This window comes from Lytechinus variegatus, chromosome 2 (assembly GCF_018143015.1).
Source record: "Lytechinus variegatus isolate NC3 chromosome 2, Lvar_3.0, whole genome shotgun sequence".
Taxonomy (NCBI): domain Eukaryota; kingdom Metazoa; phylum Echinodermata; class Echinoidea; order Temnopleuroida; family Toxopneustidae; genus Lytechinus; species Lytechinus variegatus.
This window is the reverse complement of record NC_054741.1, coordinates 67,400,832-67,416,304: the sequence shown is the minus strand read 5'-3', so window position 1 is coordinate 67,416,304 and position 15,473 is coordinate 67,400,832. Positions and strand designations below refer to the sequence as shown.

Sequence of the window (15,473 nt, the reverse complement as noted above, 5' to 3'; positions counted from 1 at the left end):
AATCAGGGTTAAAAAGGGCAAGAAAGGTACATCACCATCTGTTACATAATCACCAAAAACCAAACAACCCTACTCAACAGACTATACAGTCTCTGTATTGACCCTGAATTTTCCAGATTGGGGACAGTGCAAGCCCTTATCTTTCCCGCTGGCGGTAATTCGCGGTTTGCTAATTGGTAACAAGTTTGGTATCATTACAAAGCTTAGAATTCAAAGAATCTCATGATGCTGGGAGTTTTTTGGTTTTTTTATGTGTAGGGGTACGATAAAGGGGTCAAAACATTCATGTCATCATCAAATCACCATATCAACAAAATCTCAACAAATCATGATATCAAAATGCAAAAAAAATCGGATTTTTTAGACATAATTTCAGAGCAAAAGTACTAAACTAACGATTCAAATTGCCACAAACACTGGTGGAAGTCAAAATCTTGTGTGTCACATGATTATGACATGAGCAGTACTTTCCACTTTTGGCTTCTGAGATTCAAAATGGCCGCGCGCATCGTACGATCAGGCAGGTTTCAAGACACATTTCAAGTGCAAAATATCTGGCGATTCTAACCTCAAATAAGAATGTAAAGTGAAAATTTCCTATTTTAATTTAATAATCTTCGGATTTTTGTGGGTCAGAGTGTTACTGAATTAATATTTAAAGACTGGAAAAGAGTTTTCTGAGACCATGTTTTACACAGGGGCAGAGCATACCGATGCGAACGCGCGGCTGGTTTGGCATCGCTACCACTGGCCTTCGTTTACAACTTTTTCCAGACTCACAGTTTTCTGCATCAGGAATGTCTACAAGCAAGGAGGAACAAGAGGTTTGTTATAATTGCAGTTGTTAAGTCTTTGTTATTTCCCCAGTTGTTGTATCTGTTTAGTGTTCTGTGTATCAATCTGCCTAACACTTTTTTAAAAAGACTTATCCTAATAGCATGTTTAAGTTCATTTGGAGCAATGCAATGGAAACGACAGAGTCAAGACAAGAGGCATTTTTTGTGCAATGACTATGACTCTGAGGAAGGGGGGTTGAGAATGATAAATCCTCTGGTATTTGCACAAGCTCAGAAATTGTATTGGGTTACTAGACTTTTGGATGACAATTATAAGAGTGCTTGGAAAGTAATAGAACTGAACATTTTATCTGATTTTTGTGAAGACAATTTAGCCCTTTTTAGGGCAGATGCCCCAGACATCGTTTTGTCTAAGTTAAAAAATTGTCAACTGATAGAATCTATCAAAGCTTGGTATCTGTATAGGCAAAATATGCTTAATGAATTTGGTTACAGCCAATATCATTTACAAGAATTTATTTGGTGGAATAGGAATGTGAGGTTAAAGCACAGGTCTTATTTTTATTATCCAATATGGTATGCGAAAGGTATTTATTCCATCTCACAATTATATGATGGTGTTGGTAATGCAAAATTATTTGAAGATTTGGTTATCGAATTTGACATTCCTATTAGGGACCGTAGAAAATATGATTCTCTCATGAATGGAATCTATCTTAGCTGGTTTGATGATGCTGTGCACACAGATGAAGATATTTTTAGGAAGATTGTTAATAATTTATTCAAAAGAAAAAACCTAAACATGCATATCATATGTTACAAAAAAAGTATTGTACTTCCAATACTAAGTCTAAGTGGGAGAGTAAGTGGGAAGAGCTTTTTGGCCCAAAGAGATAGACTGGTCCATAATACACAGGGATAATTTTAGATGTACAATAGAAACTCAACTGAGAAGTTTTTATTTTAAGATTTTTCACAATGCTATTGGAGTTAATGCCTTTTTGTTTAGGATAAGGAAACGAGATTCCCCCGATTGTTATTTTTGCTCAGAAGAACCTGAAACATTGGATCATTTATTTTGCAACTGTAATTAAGTAGTCCCTCTCTGGGAAAATTTGATGGATAAAATATATACTAATTCTGACATTTCCCGTGAATTAGTATTCTCAAAATTCAATTATTTGTTTGGTGTACATACGGGAAGTAAACATGACTCTTGTATTAATGTTCTATTTTTGTATTTGAAATTTTACATTTACTCTTGCAAATTTCAGGAGAAAGAACTGAGGTTTGAAGCTTTTATCTCAATGGTTAAATCAAAACAAAATGTAGAATATAAGATAGCTCAAAAAAAGAATAAGCTGAGTGCTCATTTTAAGAAATGGACCATACAGTTTTAAGGAAATTTATCCTGTTTCAATTATTTTACTTATTTGATGTAATTTGTACTTGTTATGCAGTAATGAGGGTCCTCTTTTATAACATAGGAAAGTATGAAGAAAGTTAAACTTTATACAAGCTTTTAACATTGGGAAGACGTGCGTGTGTGTGTGTGTGTGTGGGTCTGTGTATGTGTGAGTGGTATGTTGTGAGGATGGATGTTTGTGGCTGATTATTAAGTTAACGTTAGATAATTTAGCTTGTTAATGTGTTTAAATAGCCTTGAACTTATTGTCAGCCTATATTGTTTGTTACTGTTATTTTATGAAAACCAATAAAAACAGAAAAAAAAGAGGTTTGTTATAATATTACCAAGGGCTTGCCTTACCAAGTTTACCTAACAAAACGGTAGCTAGACTATGGATGTTTCCACAAATAAGGGTCTCACTCTCAATCATGCCTGTCTAACTGTACGTTACAGTTACACTGTCACGACACTACCCGTCACCACTCATTCAATGAACAAGGTTATGATATAACCCGTCACTAGGCCTACAGGCATGATACTGACAGGGGTAGGCCTAGTCTAAGACTAAAGACTAAGTTACAGATAGGATTGTGTTATAGTAAAAAATTAGTATACCAATGGCTGCTGTACACAGCACGCAATTTAATATATCACTTTTGTGACCCAAAATAGTAATTTTTATACAGTTGTAATTTATTTTTCAATATAACCTGAGACTGAGTGAGAGTAATTTTTGTATTGACCAGGAAGCTCGAAAACTTGAATTTTGGGCATATCTTTGTGTACGCCCTCTATTATTGGTTGGTTGGTTGAGTTTAGTGTGGAGGTAGCGCTATCCATCGATATCCGATGATTTCCGCAAGGCTAAGCGAGAGGGATTCCACCCTCCCCTGTACAGCTCTCGTCATTCGATTTTGCTATTAATTGGACTGTGTGTGAGATATAGATTCACCGAGGAAAGGCATTGTGTAATAATGTATTCAAATATTATGAGTATTTTGTTTAAACATTGTTTGTTAGATTTAACAGTTAGTACTCGTGCTTGTGTTTTCCTTTCATTGATGTGGGTGTTAGTTTATTGGTTTTAATAATGTGTCTTTCTAGAGTATTTATAAGCGCTGTACTCCATACCTTTGGTTTATTGAAAAAACGAGTAAAAAAATAGAAACAGAAGAAAGAAAATGGTATCTATATGGAATTCCCAATAGAATCTTCAGATAAATAAATGTTTTGTTGTCTTTTATTTTTAATTCTCTTTTTTTCCCCTCCATATTTACATAATTATTATACATTATAATGCGACATACTACTACAAAGTCAGCCTAAAAAATAAGCCTGAATATAAATACACACAACAAAATATAACCAGCCTCATATATAGGTATTCCCATGTATACATGCACAGTATGTTTATATATTCTCTACAGTTGGTTATATTTTCCGCTGCCTTTTATAAAGGCTAAAATGGCCGGAAAAGTTTCTTCTTTGGCGAATAACGTCGTTAGGTTTGGGTTCGTAACTTTCAATTTGCGATAAAGTCGATCCTTTGTCTGGCATATAAAGGACATAATAACATGAAATGCTCTATGGTTTCATGAGTTTGACAATTATTACAAAGTTCTGTATCGTGTTTTTTCATTATATAACAATTATAATAATTCAATCTGCATTTACCAAGACAGAATTGATGCAATATTCGTTCATCTTTCCTGCAAAAACCTTTTATAATACATTTATATTTCATCTCTGGTTGTATATTAAAAAGGTGTCTGCCTTTCTCCGTGTTTTCCCATGAACTCTGCCATTCATTTTTATAAAAATCTGACCTTTCAAGTATTCTTGTTTATTTTTGTTAATGTAAACATCAATGTTATTTTTTGAAGCCGCTTGTTTTGCTAAAGCGTCTGCTTCTTCATTGCCTGCTAGGCCACAGTGTGCTGGTACCCATTCGAAATTCACTTCTATTCCAAATCTGTTTATTATCATTGATTTGTCATATATTTCAACTATCATACTACTTTCCTGGAAATTTTGTATGGCTTCTAAAGCAGAACTTGAGTCAGTTAAAATGCTATTGGAAGATATTCCTCTACCCACTCTAAGGCCATAATAATCGCTGACAATTCAGCTCTCATAATGTTTACTTTACATAATCTGAACTTTTTTCTTACTTGTAACTTCGGTATGTAAAAGGCTGAACCCATTCTTCCATCTTGTAACCTACATGTAGCAGCATATGTTTTAGACTCTATAGGTGATGTGAATTTCTTATTAAAGGAGAATGAAACCATTGGAACAAGATAGCTTGTGTGAAAAAAGAAAAATCAAAGAAACAGATCAACGAAAGTTTGAGAAAAATTGGACAAATAATGAGAAAGTTATGAGCATTTGAATATTGCGATCACTAATGCTATGGAGATAGCAAATTGGCAATGCGACAAAGATGTGTGATGTCACTTGTGAACAACTCTCCCCATTACTTTAGGATATATTTCACTAGAATTGCCTCTTTTATCACATCCATCCATAAATCATGTGTTCTGTCTACATGAGGGCATGTGCAGTGTAATACATATTTTTTAAGAATACATCATGGATAAAGAGTTTGTATCATCATAAGAAAAAGCAAAAAGAGACATTTTGAGGGTATTTTATAGTCCACCAAAAGGAAAGTTGTTCATCAGTGACATCACACATCCTAGTCGCATTGCCAATGTGAGGATCTCCATAGCATTAGTGATTGCAATATTGAAATGCTCATAACTTTCTCACTATTTGTCCGATTTTTCTCAAACTTTCTTTATTCTTATTCTTTGATTTTTCTGTTTCTACACAAGCCTATTTGTTCCAATGGTTTCATTCCCCTTTAATGTGTTCTTTGATAATGGTAGAAACATTTGGTGTTTTGTAGTGCCAAAAGGGTCTTCTTGGAGCACAGTCTACCTGTTTTTCAATATCATCATTTATTTGATTTCTTATCCTTTTGACAAACGGACCTTCTCCTGTTTTTTCCTGTGATTATTTCGTACTGCCAGCATGGCAATAATATTCTTTTTGTGGGATGCGTTTCTTTTGCCACCTTTAGGTAGTAATGATATTTATCTACAAACATACTTCTACGCGCTTGTGAAATTTCATTGCATTCCACTTGTAGAGCATTTAACGATGTTTGGTGTGCTGCTCCCGTGATAATTTTTAAGGCTTGATATTTAATAGAGTCTAATTTATTTTTCAGATTACCACAAGCTCCATCATAGGCCTCGCAACCGTAGTCCATTACTGATCTAATTAAACCTTTATACACCAAAAATAAGATGTCAGATTTTTGGCCCCAATCGGTGCCAGCTATACATTTTAAAAGATTGAGTCTTTTTTTACATTTTACTACTACTTTGTGTATGTGTTTTGACCAAGTCAGTTTCGAGTCAAACCAAACTCCTAAGAACTTGTGTTCTTTATTTTTTCATGATTGATTCTTGGGTCAAATTTGAAGTCTTTTTTTTCTACCAAAAGTAACTGCTACAGATTTGGATGAAGAAATATGCATCCCTCATGTTTTACACTATTCCTGTATTAAAACAATTGCTGTCTCCAGTTTCTTTATAATGAAAGAGGGGTTCCTGTGGGAAAACCATCAAAATATATCGTCTGCAAAAACTGAAATCTCTACTACGTCTTGTATTTTATGCAGATCATTAATCATAAAGTTGAATAATAAAGGACTTATTACACTCCCTTGCATTATTCCCAACTCAACATTTTGCTGTACAGATAGATGGTCATGGATCCTCACTTGACACATTCTTTTAGATAAAAAAGCATTTATCCAACGTAAAATTCTACCATCAAATCCCAATTCATATATTTTGCTTACTATACCCTGTCTCCATACTAAATCATAGGCCTTCTGTAGGTCTAAGAAAATAACGACTGTATATTCTCTATTAATCATTGCCTTGTTAATATCCGTTTCCAACCTTATGATTTGATCTGTGGTACTTCTTTCTTTCCTAAATCCAGATTGGATAGGGGTGATGATATTATTTTTCTCTATATACCAATTCATTCTGTTTTTTTATTAATCTTTCCATCAATTTACATAATAATGGTGTAAAGGAATTGGACGATAAGATGATGGATTGGAAGCATCCTTTCCTTTTTTTAGGATAGGAATTTGTATAGCTTCTGACCATTGATATGGCAATAAGCTCTTATCCCATATTTCATTAAATAAATCTAACATATTGTCAATTATCTTACCTGGAAGGTTTCATATAATTTTTGCTTGGACATTATCCTTACCTGGCGCAGTGTCCTTGATTTCATTAAGAGCACCTTGTAATTCACTCATGTTAAAATTGTCATTTAGTACATTTTCTCGATCAGTACTTACCTTTTCAATATTGTTCATGAGTATATTCTCAATCTTTTTCCTCCTGTTTACTTCTGACTTGTCTAGGTTTGAGTCGATACGGTTAAAACATTGAAGAAAAATGAGTGCTTTTTCTTCTGCCGATTTAGCAATAGTTTTTCCATTATTTAGGATCAAATCCGGTATCCCCTATGTATCCTAGATTTGCAACCTTTTATACCATTTATCCTTTTCCCAACAGAACCTATACCTGTACTTAGCATTTTATTACGTTTGGCACAGTAGTTTTTCCAATATTCTCTTTTTGCTTTTCTGAAAGCTGCCTGTGCCTCCCTTTTTTAATCAAGTATTTCTCAAAATCCTCATAAAGAAATGTTTTATACATGAATCTGTTTTTGTCTCACCTGCATAGCAGAGTGAGACTATGGGCGCCGCTTTTCCAACGGCGGTGGCGTCAACATCAAATCTTAACCCGAGGTTAAGTTTTTGAAATGACATCATAACTTAGAAAGTATATGGACCTAGTTCATGAAACTTGGCCATAAGGTTAACCAAGTATTACTGAACATCCTATTAGAGTTTCATGTCACATGACCAAGGTCAAAGGTCATTTAGGGTCAATGAACTTAGACCATGTTGGAGGAATCAACATCAAAAAATTAACCTGAGGTTAAGTTTTTGAAATGTCATCATAACTTAGAAAATATATGGACCTAGTTCATGAAACTTGGACATAAGGTTAATCAAGTACAGTACCAGACACAATTTTTGACTCAAGTCTACATGTTATAGCGTGGGCGGACAGGTCAACCCGGATGTCATGTTGCGTATTTCAAACTACGTTTCGCTCAGCCAGTCAAGGACAATAGTCCACTGAAGAACGTGTACCGTTCGATCGGTCACGAGAAGAGAATCGCCTTGTTTGGTTGGCGGTATGAAACGTAACGTTCATACATGGTTTTCACGTTCTGTGCGTGCTGCGACATTAGTTCGGGCTTTTTATGAATGCATTCCGCGCGCGGAAGGGGGATCGCCCAGAAGTTACGAGTTGTGTTTGGGATCGCCTCGTGCATGCATTCATGGCACTTTTCCGCGCCCGGCGCGCGGGTCCAGGCGTATACTGTATGTACGTTGTGCACAAGCATTCATTGGTGCATGTTATGCACGAGGCACGGCGCAACTTACGGTACTTATCACTTGTTTAATTCATCCGAACAACTCGCAAACGGCTGGCCCATGTGGTCAGCTCTGCCTTTCGATCATTATTTAAGTTTAATTGTATTCGAATGCATAAGTGAAATACACGTACATGTAGCAAAACTGATATATTATAGATGTACTTTTGGTCTGCAGAGTCTACTTTGAAGACCTCTGGCATACGGGGCCTGACCAGGCGCTGGTGCATGGCGTGGTATTTATAGCCTGGCATGGCCGAGGCGCGCCGCGGAGCCGGAAGTGTACCCGCCATATACATGTATGTACATGTACTCTGTAGTGATACGTACTGTTCTCAGTGGCGTACCTACATGTACACTGTACATGTAGGATTTTTCACAGGGGGGGGGGGGCAAATTCGTCCGCCCGAAAATTTGACAAGCAAAAAAAAAGGGTCTTCAGCCATAATATAGGAGGATTTTGTACCCCCCCAAAAAAAATGACAAAAAAGATCTTCAACCATAATATAGGAGGACTTCGTACCCCCCAAAAAATGACAAAAAAGGGTTTTCAACCATAATATAGGAGGATTTCGTACCCCCCAAAAAAATGACAAAAAAGGGTCTTGAACCATAATACATGTATAGGAGGATTTCGTACTCCCCCCAAAAAAATGACAAAAAAGGGTCATCAACCATAATATAGGATTTCGTACCCCCCAAAAAAAATGACAAAAAGGGTCTTGAAACATAATATAGGAGGATTTCGTACTCCCCCCAAAAAAAAGACAAGTCTTCAACCATAATATAGGATTTCGTACCCCCCCCAAAAAAAATGACAAAAAAAAGTCTACAGCCATAATATAGGAGGATTTCGTACCCCCCCTAAAAAAATGACAAAAAAGATCTTCAACCATAGTATAGGAGGACTTCGTACCCCTCAAAAAAAAATGACAAAAAGGGTCTTCAACCATCATATAGGAATTTGTACCCCAAAAGGGGGTAGGGATACGTCACTTACATGGGTTATGACTCGTCAGGGGGGGGCAACGTGCCCCCTCCTCCCCCCCCCCCACCCCTCCCGTAGGTATGCTTGTACCTGGTCTGAAGGTACCAATGTCTGAGTTGATATTAAATATCGTCTTTTTTGGCTAATCAACTTCTTTGAAAAATTTGGTATTCTATATTATTAACTTGTGTTCACATAGATTGTTATACAATTTTTTATTTATGTATGGAAGCTTCTAAGTTTTGTATTCATGCGCTTAGAAACTGTTGTATTAAGTGCTATATGCTAATTATTATTATTTTATTTTGTGCAGGCGTCTCCCGACCCAGAAAATGTTGGGCACTCGTTAGAACTCCCGCGTCACATGTGCATCTTATTTTCTTGACGACCCTGTTTAGTGTTGTAGACCTATTTTTTTATTCAAAATGTTCATCTCATTTTTTTTTAATGATTAGTGTCTTTCCGTTTTGCATGGAATTTTATAGAACGAATGTGAAATGAATTTTGCATTTGTTAAACTTCTAAGATATTTTCTTTTCAAACTTTTTGGTTTTGCAATATGCATTTTGATATTTTTTTTTCATTTTGTAGCATGCATTGAATAAGAATGTTGATTAATTTTCTAGTTTTCTTGACGTATTTGAGTGTTATCAATCAAAGTTGACATTTTGTTGTTCTTAAAGGGATGGTCCAGGCTGGAGATACATGTACATGTGTTTATACCTTTAATAAATAAACATTCACAGAACGAAATTCTGAAAACTTTATAAAAACCAGATAACAAATAATGAAGTTGTTCAATCTTTAAGATTTGCATTATTTCACCTAATGAATATTCATTAGGTGGGCTGATGATGTCATATCCCAACTTGTTATTTTGTATTTTTACTAATGTATGCCCCCCCAGACGAAGTGTTGCCCCTGTCTGTCCGCCCGTCCCCCTCTTGGTTTCTGCACAATAACTCGAAAATATTTTATGAATTGTAAAACTTTTTACAGGCTACATGTAAGTATGATTTCGGAGTCCACAGGTCAAAGGTTACAGTTCATGAAATATGCGAGGGTTTCTGTGCAATAACTCAACAAATATTTAAGAGATTAAAAAAAAGATTAGTGTGTAGGTAGTTGACACCAAACTACAGTAACGTAAAAGTGGGGATATACATGTAACATCATCGGCTCACCTCATTAATACTTATGACGATGAGCATATTTTTTCACAATATATTGTTCAACTTTAAAAGTTAATAACTTCGTTATTTTTTGTGCGATTTTTTTTTATTTTTAGCATTTTGCTTTGCGAATTTTAGTCTAATGATATTGAGATATAAATACTTTCAGACCGGACCATCCCTTTCAAACCCATTTAAACGCATCTTTGAATATTTTTTTCTTATTTTCTTGCATGCATTAAGTTAAATGGAACTAAAACATTTTTTTTAACCCAACTGCATGATCACACCTCTTTTTGTTTTGCCATTTTGAGAAGATTGAACATGAAAATGAATTGAAACATTTCTTGAAGTAGTGAAGATGGTTCAACAATGGAAAATAAGAAAATGTAGCTTGAATGGACTGGAACGAATTTCCAGGGGATAGATCGTATCAGAAAAGGAAATATAGAAAAAAACATGCATGTACATGCATCTGACCTCACTCATTAACTATTATCATATCTGGACGACTCGAAATTTGGAATGAAATCCTTTAATTCTATTTTACCAGTATTTTCCGTGACTCCTTCCTTTATATCTCTCAGCCCCTTCCCCATCTCTCTACCCCCTCAATTTTTTTTTCTCTCTCTCTCTCACTCTTTCACTTCATTTTTTTTCCCCTTAATTTTTCCAGGCTAAAGAGATCTACAGTATAATTGTTTTGGTTTTGAATAATTATATGTATTAAAAAAATCATAGCTGGGTCAATCCATGTCAAATCAACCAATGCTTGTCACCCGACCCTCTTCGATTTTCTTTAAACTCGCACCAAATGTTGCCCCAAGTGTCTGACGGAAAAATCTGAAATATTTTGCCCCAAGGTCAAATGGTTGCTAAGATACGGCCTCCCATAGCAACCAATGCGCACACAACAAAATTATTTTAAATAAAATTGCCTATTTTTGATTGACTACTGCAGCAAAGTTTGATTGATTACAGTCTTCATTTTAAGTAAATTGGAAGAACTTTTTGGTCTAAACATGCAGAGTATACTGTAGCGCAGACCTGTCAACCGGATTTCGCACACGAGGTCACCGAAAATGGCGTTAAGCATCCGTGTCAATGATTTCAGAAGCATGTTTGGAGGCTCATAAATCCAAAACTAAATTAGCTTAGAACCAAATATTATGCACATTTATGGACTTTCAGATGCTCAACAGAATTACAAAAAATTGACCCAAGAGTATGTGTCGTTTTCCTGTAGGGCGCCCTCAAAGTTGGATTTTTTTCAAAAGATGCCAAGTTCAAGGTCACGGATCACCTCCCGTCCCATCGAGGAGGGGGACCAATTTCTGTGTTTTGATAGACATTTACCCATATTTTCAAGTGTTACTTGAGAAATTTTGCTACCGGAATGTTTAGGGGCTGATTTGCGCATTCCAAAATGGTCGTAAATACCCTAAAATTGATGTTAATGACACATACATGCTTTTCAACGCTTTTCAAATTGTGATAACTCAAAGATAAAGAACCCAAAGACATTGATCTCTTCTGTGATGATAGTCTGTAATTAGTATTAAAAGGATATATCTTCAAAAATAGTATTTATTGTTGGTAATGACCTTGAAAACACACCTAAAATTCAATAAAAACAGTAAATTGGCTTATTTTCCAGAATCAAATGGCATTCAAATGGTGTTTACATTGACTTTCAAATGGGTGTCATTTCAAGACAAAGGGTGAGCTTAAGCTAAAACTTGGAAGACATGTTCAACTTTTGGTCTACTTTGAGCAACATAAAATATTTGAACTCAAAACCATATCATTTGACCTTGAAATTATTCCAAACATAGCTATTTGTTGCTTCATAAGTAGCATATTCAAATTGCGCGTGTACATTGTACTTTGCAACACATTTCAAAATGGATTTTCTCATAGAGAGAATACCTGATCAGGCTGATATTTGCAGTATAAGTAGTCTGTAATGGGTTCTTGGAGGATCTATAGATTAAGTACCTATTCTCTCATGACAATGACCTTGAAAATACAGCTGAAAATCATAAAAATCAATAAATCATACAATTTTCATTAATAATCAAGTGTTTTTATCCACTTTTAATTGTGTGTTATTCCATCTTAGATTGTGAGTTCATGCTGATAATTGCAAATCATGTTCCACTTTTGGTCTACTTTAAGCTACATAAAATATTTGAACTCAAAACCATATCATTTGACCTTGAAATTATTCCAAATATAGCTATTTGTTGCTTTATAAGTAGCATATTCAAATCGCGCGTGTACATTGTACTTTGCAACACATTTCAAAATGGATTTTCTCATAGAGAGAATACATGATCAGGCTGATATATGCAGTATTAGTAGTCTGTAATGAGTACTTGGAAAATCTACAGTTTAGGTAACTATTCTATCAAGACATGAGTGGGTTAAAAACACTTGATTACTAATGAAAATTGTATGATTTATTGATTTTCATGATTATCAGCTGTATTTTCAAGGTCATTGTCATGAGAGAATAGGTACTTAATCTATAGATCCTCCAAGAACTCATTACCGACTACGTATACTGCAAATATCAGCCTGATCAGGTATTCTCTCTATGAGAAAATCCATTTTGAAATGTGTTGCAGAGTACAATGTACACGCCCGATTTGAATATGCTACTTATAAAGCAACAAATATATATTTGGAATAATTTCAAGGTCAAATGATATGGTTTTGAGTTCAAATATTTTATGTAGCTTAAAGTAGACCAAAAGTGGAACATGATTTGCAATTATCAGCATGAACTCACAATCTAAGATGGAATAACACACAATTAAAAGTGGATAAAAACACTTGATTATTAATGAAAATTGTATGATTTATTGATTTTTATGATTTTCAGCTGTATTTTCAAGGTCATTGTCATGAGAGAATAGGTACTTAATCTGTAGATCCTCCAAGAACCCATTACAGACTACGTATACTGCAAATATCAGCCTGATCAGGTATTCTCTCTATGAGAAAATCCATTTTGAAATGTGTTGCAAAGTACAATGTACACGCGCGATTTGAATATGCTACTGTCTTATGAAGCAACAAATAGCTATATTTGGAATAATTTCAAGGTCAAATGATATGGTTTTGAGTTCAAATATTTTTTGTTGCTTAAAGTAGACCAATGGTGGAACATGATTTGCAATTATCAGCATGAACTCACAATCTTAGATGGAATAACACACAATTAAAAGTGGATAAAAACACTTGATTATTAATGAAAATTGTATGACTTATTGATTTTTATGATTTTCAGCTGTATTTTCAAGGTCATTGTCATGAGAGAATAGGTACTTAATCAGTAGATCCTCCAAGAACCCATTACAGACTACGTATACTGCAAATATCAGCCTGATCAGGTTATTCTCTCTATGAGAAAATCCATTTTGAAATGTGTTGCAAAGTACAATGTACACGCGCGATTTGAATATGCTACTTATGAAGCAAAAAATAGCTATATTTGGAATAATTTCAAGGTCAAATGATATGGTTTTGAGTTCAAATATTTTTTGTTGCTTAAAGTAGACCAAAAGTTGAACATGTCCTCCAAGTTTTGGCTTAAGCTCACCCTTTGTATTGAAATGACACCCATTTGAAAGTCAATGTAAACACCATTTGAATGCCATTTGATTCTGGAAAATTAGCCAATTTACTGTTTTTATTGAATTTTAGGTGTGTTTTCAAGGTCATTACCAACAATAAAAACTATTTTTGAAGATATATCCTTTTAATACTAATTACAGACTATCATCACAGAAGAGATCAATGTCTTTGGGCTCTTCATCTTTGAGTTATCACAATTTGAAAAGTGTTGAAAAGCATGTATGTGTCATTAACATCAATTTTAGGGTGTTTACGACCATTTTGGAATGCGCAAATCAGCCCCTTAACATTCCGGTAGCAAAATTTCTCAAGTAACACTTGAAAATATGGGTAAATGTCTATCAAAACACAGAAATTGGTCCCCCTCCTCGATGGGACGGGAGGTGATCCGTGACCTTGAACTTGGCATCTTTTGAAAAAAATCCAACTTTGAGGGAAAACGACACATACTCTTGGGTCAATTTTTTGTAATTCTGTTGAGCATCTGAAAGTCCATGAATGTGCATAATATTTGGTTCTAAGCTAATTTAGTTTTGGATTTATGAGCCTCCAAACATGCTTCTGAAATCATTGACACGGATGCTTAACGCCATTTTCGGTGACCTCGTGTGCGAAATCCGGTTGACAGGTCCGCGCTACAGTATACTCTGCATGTTTAGACCAAAAAGTTCTTCCAATTTACTTAAAATGAAGACTGTAATCAATCAAACTTTGCTGCAGTAGTCAATCAAAAATAGGCAATTTTATTTAAAATAATTTTGTTGTGTGCGCATTGGTTGCTATGGGAGGCCGTATCTTAGCAACCATTTGACCTTGGGGCAAAATATTTCAGATTTTTCCGTCAGACACTTGGGGCAACATTTGGTGCGAGTTTAAAGAAAATCGAAGAGGGTCGGGTGACAAATTGTCTGAAAATTGGTTGATTTGACGTGGATTGACCCAGCTATGTTGTGGCTGCCGATTACTCTAACAATCAGGAGCGGATCCAAGATTTTCCAAGGGGGAGGGGGTGCACATTTTCCCATAAGGTTTTCACCTAATTCTCATTCAAAGTAAATCATCTGACTTAATTTTTTTTTTTTAACCCATCAATACAGGTGACAACTTTGGCAAAAGCAGCTTCAGAAACAAATCAAACTTATTTGATATAGTATTCAAAATGTGATTGAGTAAATCACAGTGGAAAATGCTATTAAATTCTTCATTATGTGGGTTTGGGAGAATACGGAAAGAGTAAGTTCACCCCCCCCCCTTCACTTCATGTCATGTCGTATGTTGTGTGTCGTACAAGACATCTTTTAATAGGACAATTATTGGAAAATGAAGGGCAGTAATTAGATATTCATGGGGTAGATTGATCACCCATGGGTCAAAGAAAGAGAAACTGATATTGTGAAATTGCATCATCAAAAATAAAATTGTAGGAAAAACTTTTGCATTTTCATATGTCGTATGGGACACTGCCTAAAATAAGTTCGCAAAAAGTAGGGATGCCCTTATTATGGATCATGAAAATGAAGGTATTATTTGGAATCATCAATGATACAATATTCAATTGACCTGCAATACTTTTAATCTTCTTATGCTTTGCCAACAATTGTATAAGGTAGTGTTTGTACTTATTTATTTAATTAGTATAATTATTGAAAATTGAAAATTTCATTGTTTCCCCTCCCCCCAAAAAACTACATCTGACCTCACTTTTGGTTTAAACTCATCATGTTCATAAAATTTAGGTATCATAGTAAAATATTACACTATTTATGACTTATTGAGAGCATGCTAGTGGCAGGAAGATATGAGAGAGGATGGACGCTGATTTGAATATATAATAGTAAATTTAACCAAAAGAAATGAAAAAAAACCCGAAAACTTTAGTTGATAAAGGCCCAAAAATTGCAAAGGTGTGGATTTTTTTC

The 15,473-nt window shown here is 35.0% G+C and overlaps 1 protein-coding gene across 1 annotated transcript in view; it reads left to right on the top strand.

The window, feature by feature from the left end:
• Positions 1-15,473, top strand: part of LOC121408740 (RWD domain-containing protein 4-like) — a 37,671-nt gene continuing 22,198 nt past the window's right edge. Inside the window, exon 1 of the mRNA XM_041600355.1 lies at positions 1-824. Coding sequence (XP_041456289.1) covers positions 714-824 — 111 coding nt within the window. The 5' untranslated portion in view covers positions 1-713. The remainder of the gene's footprint in view (positions 825-15,473) is intronic.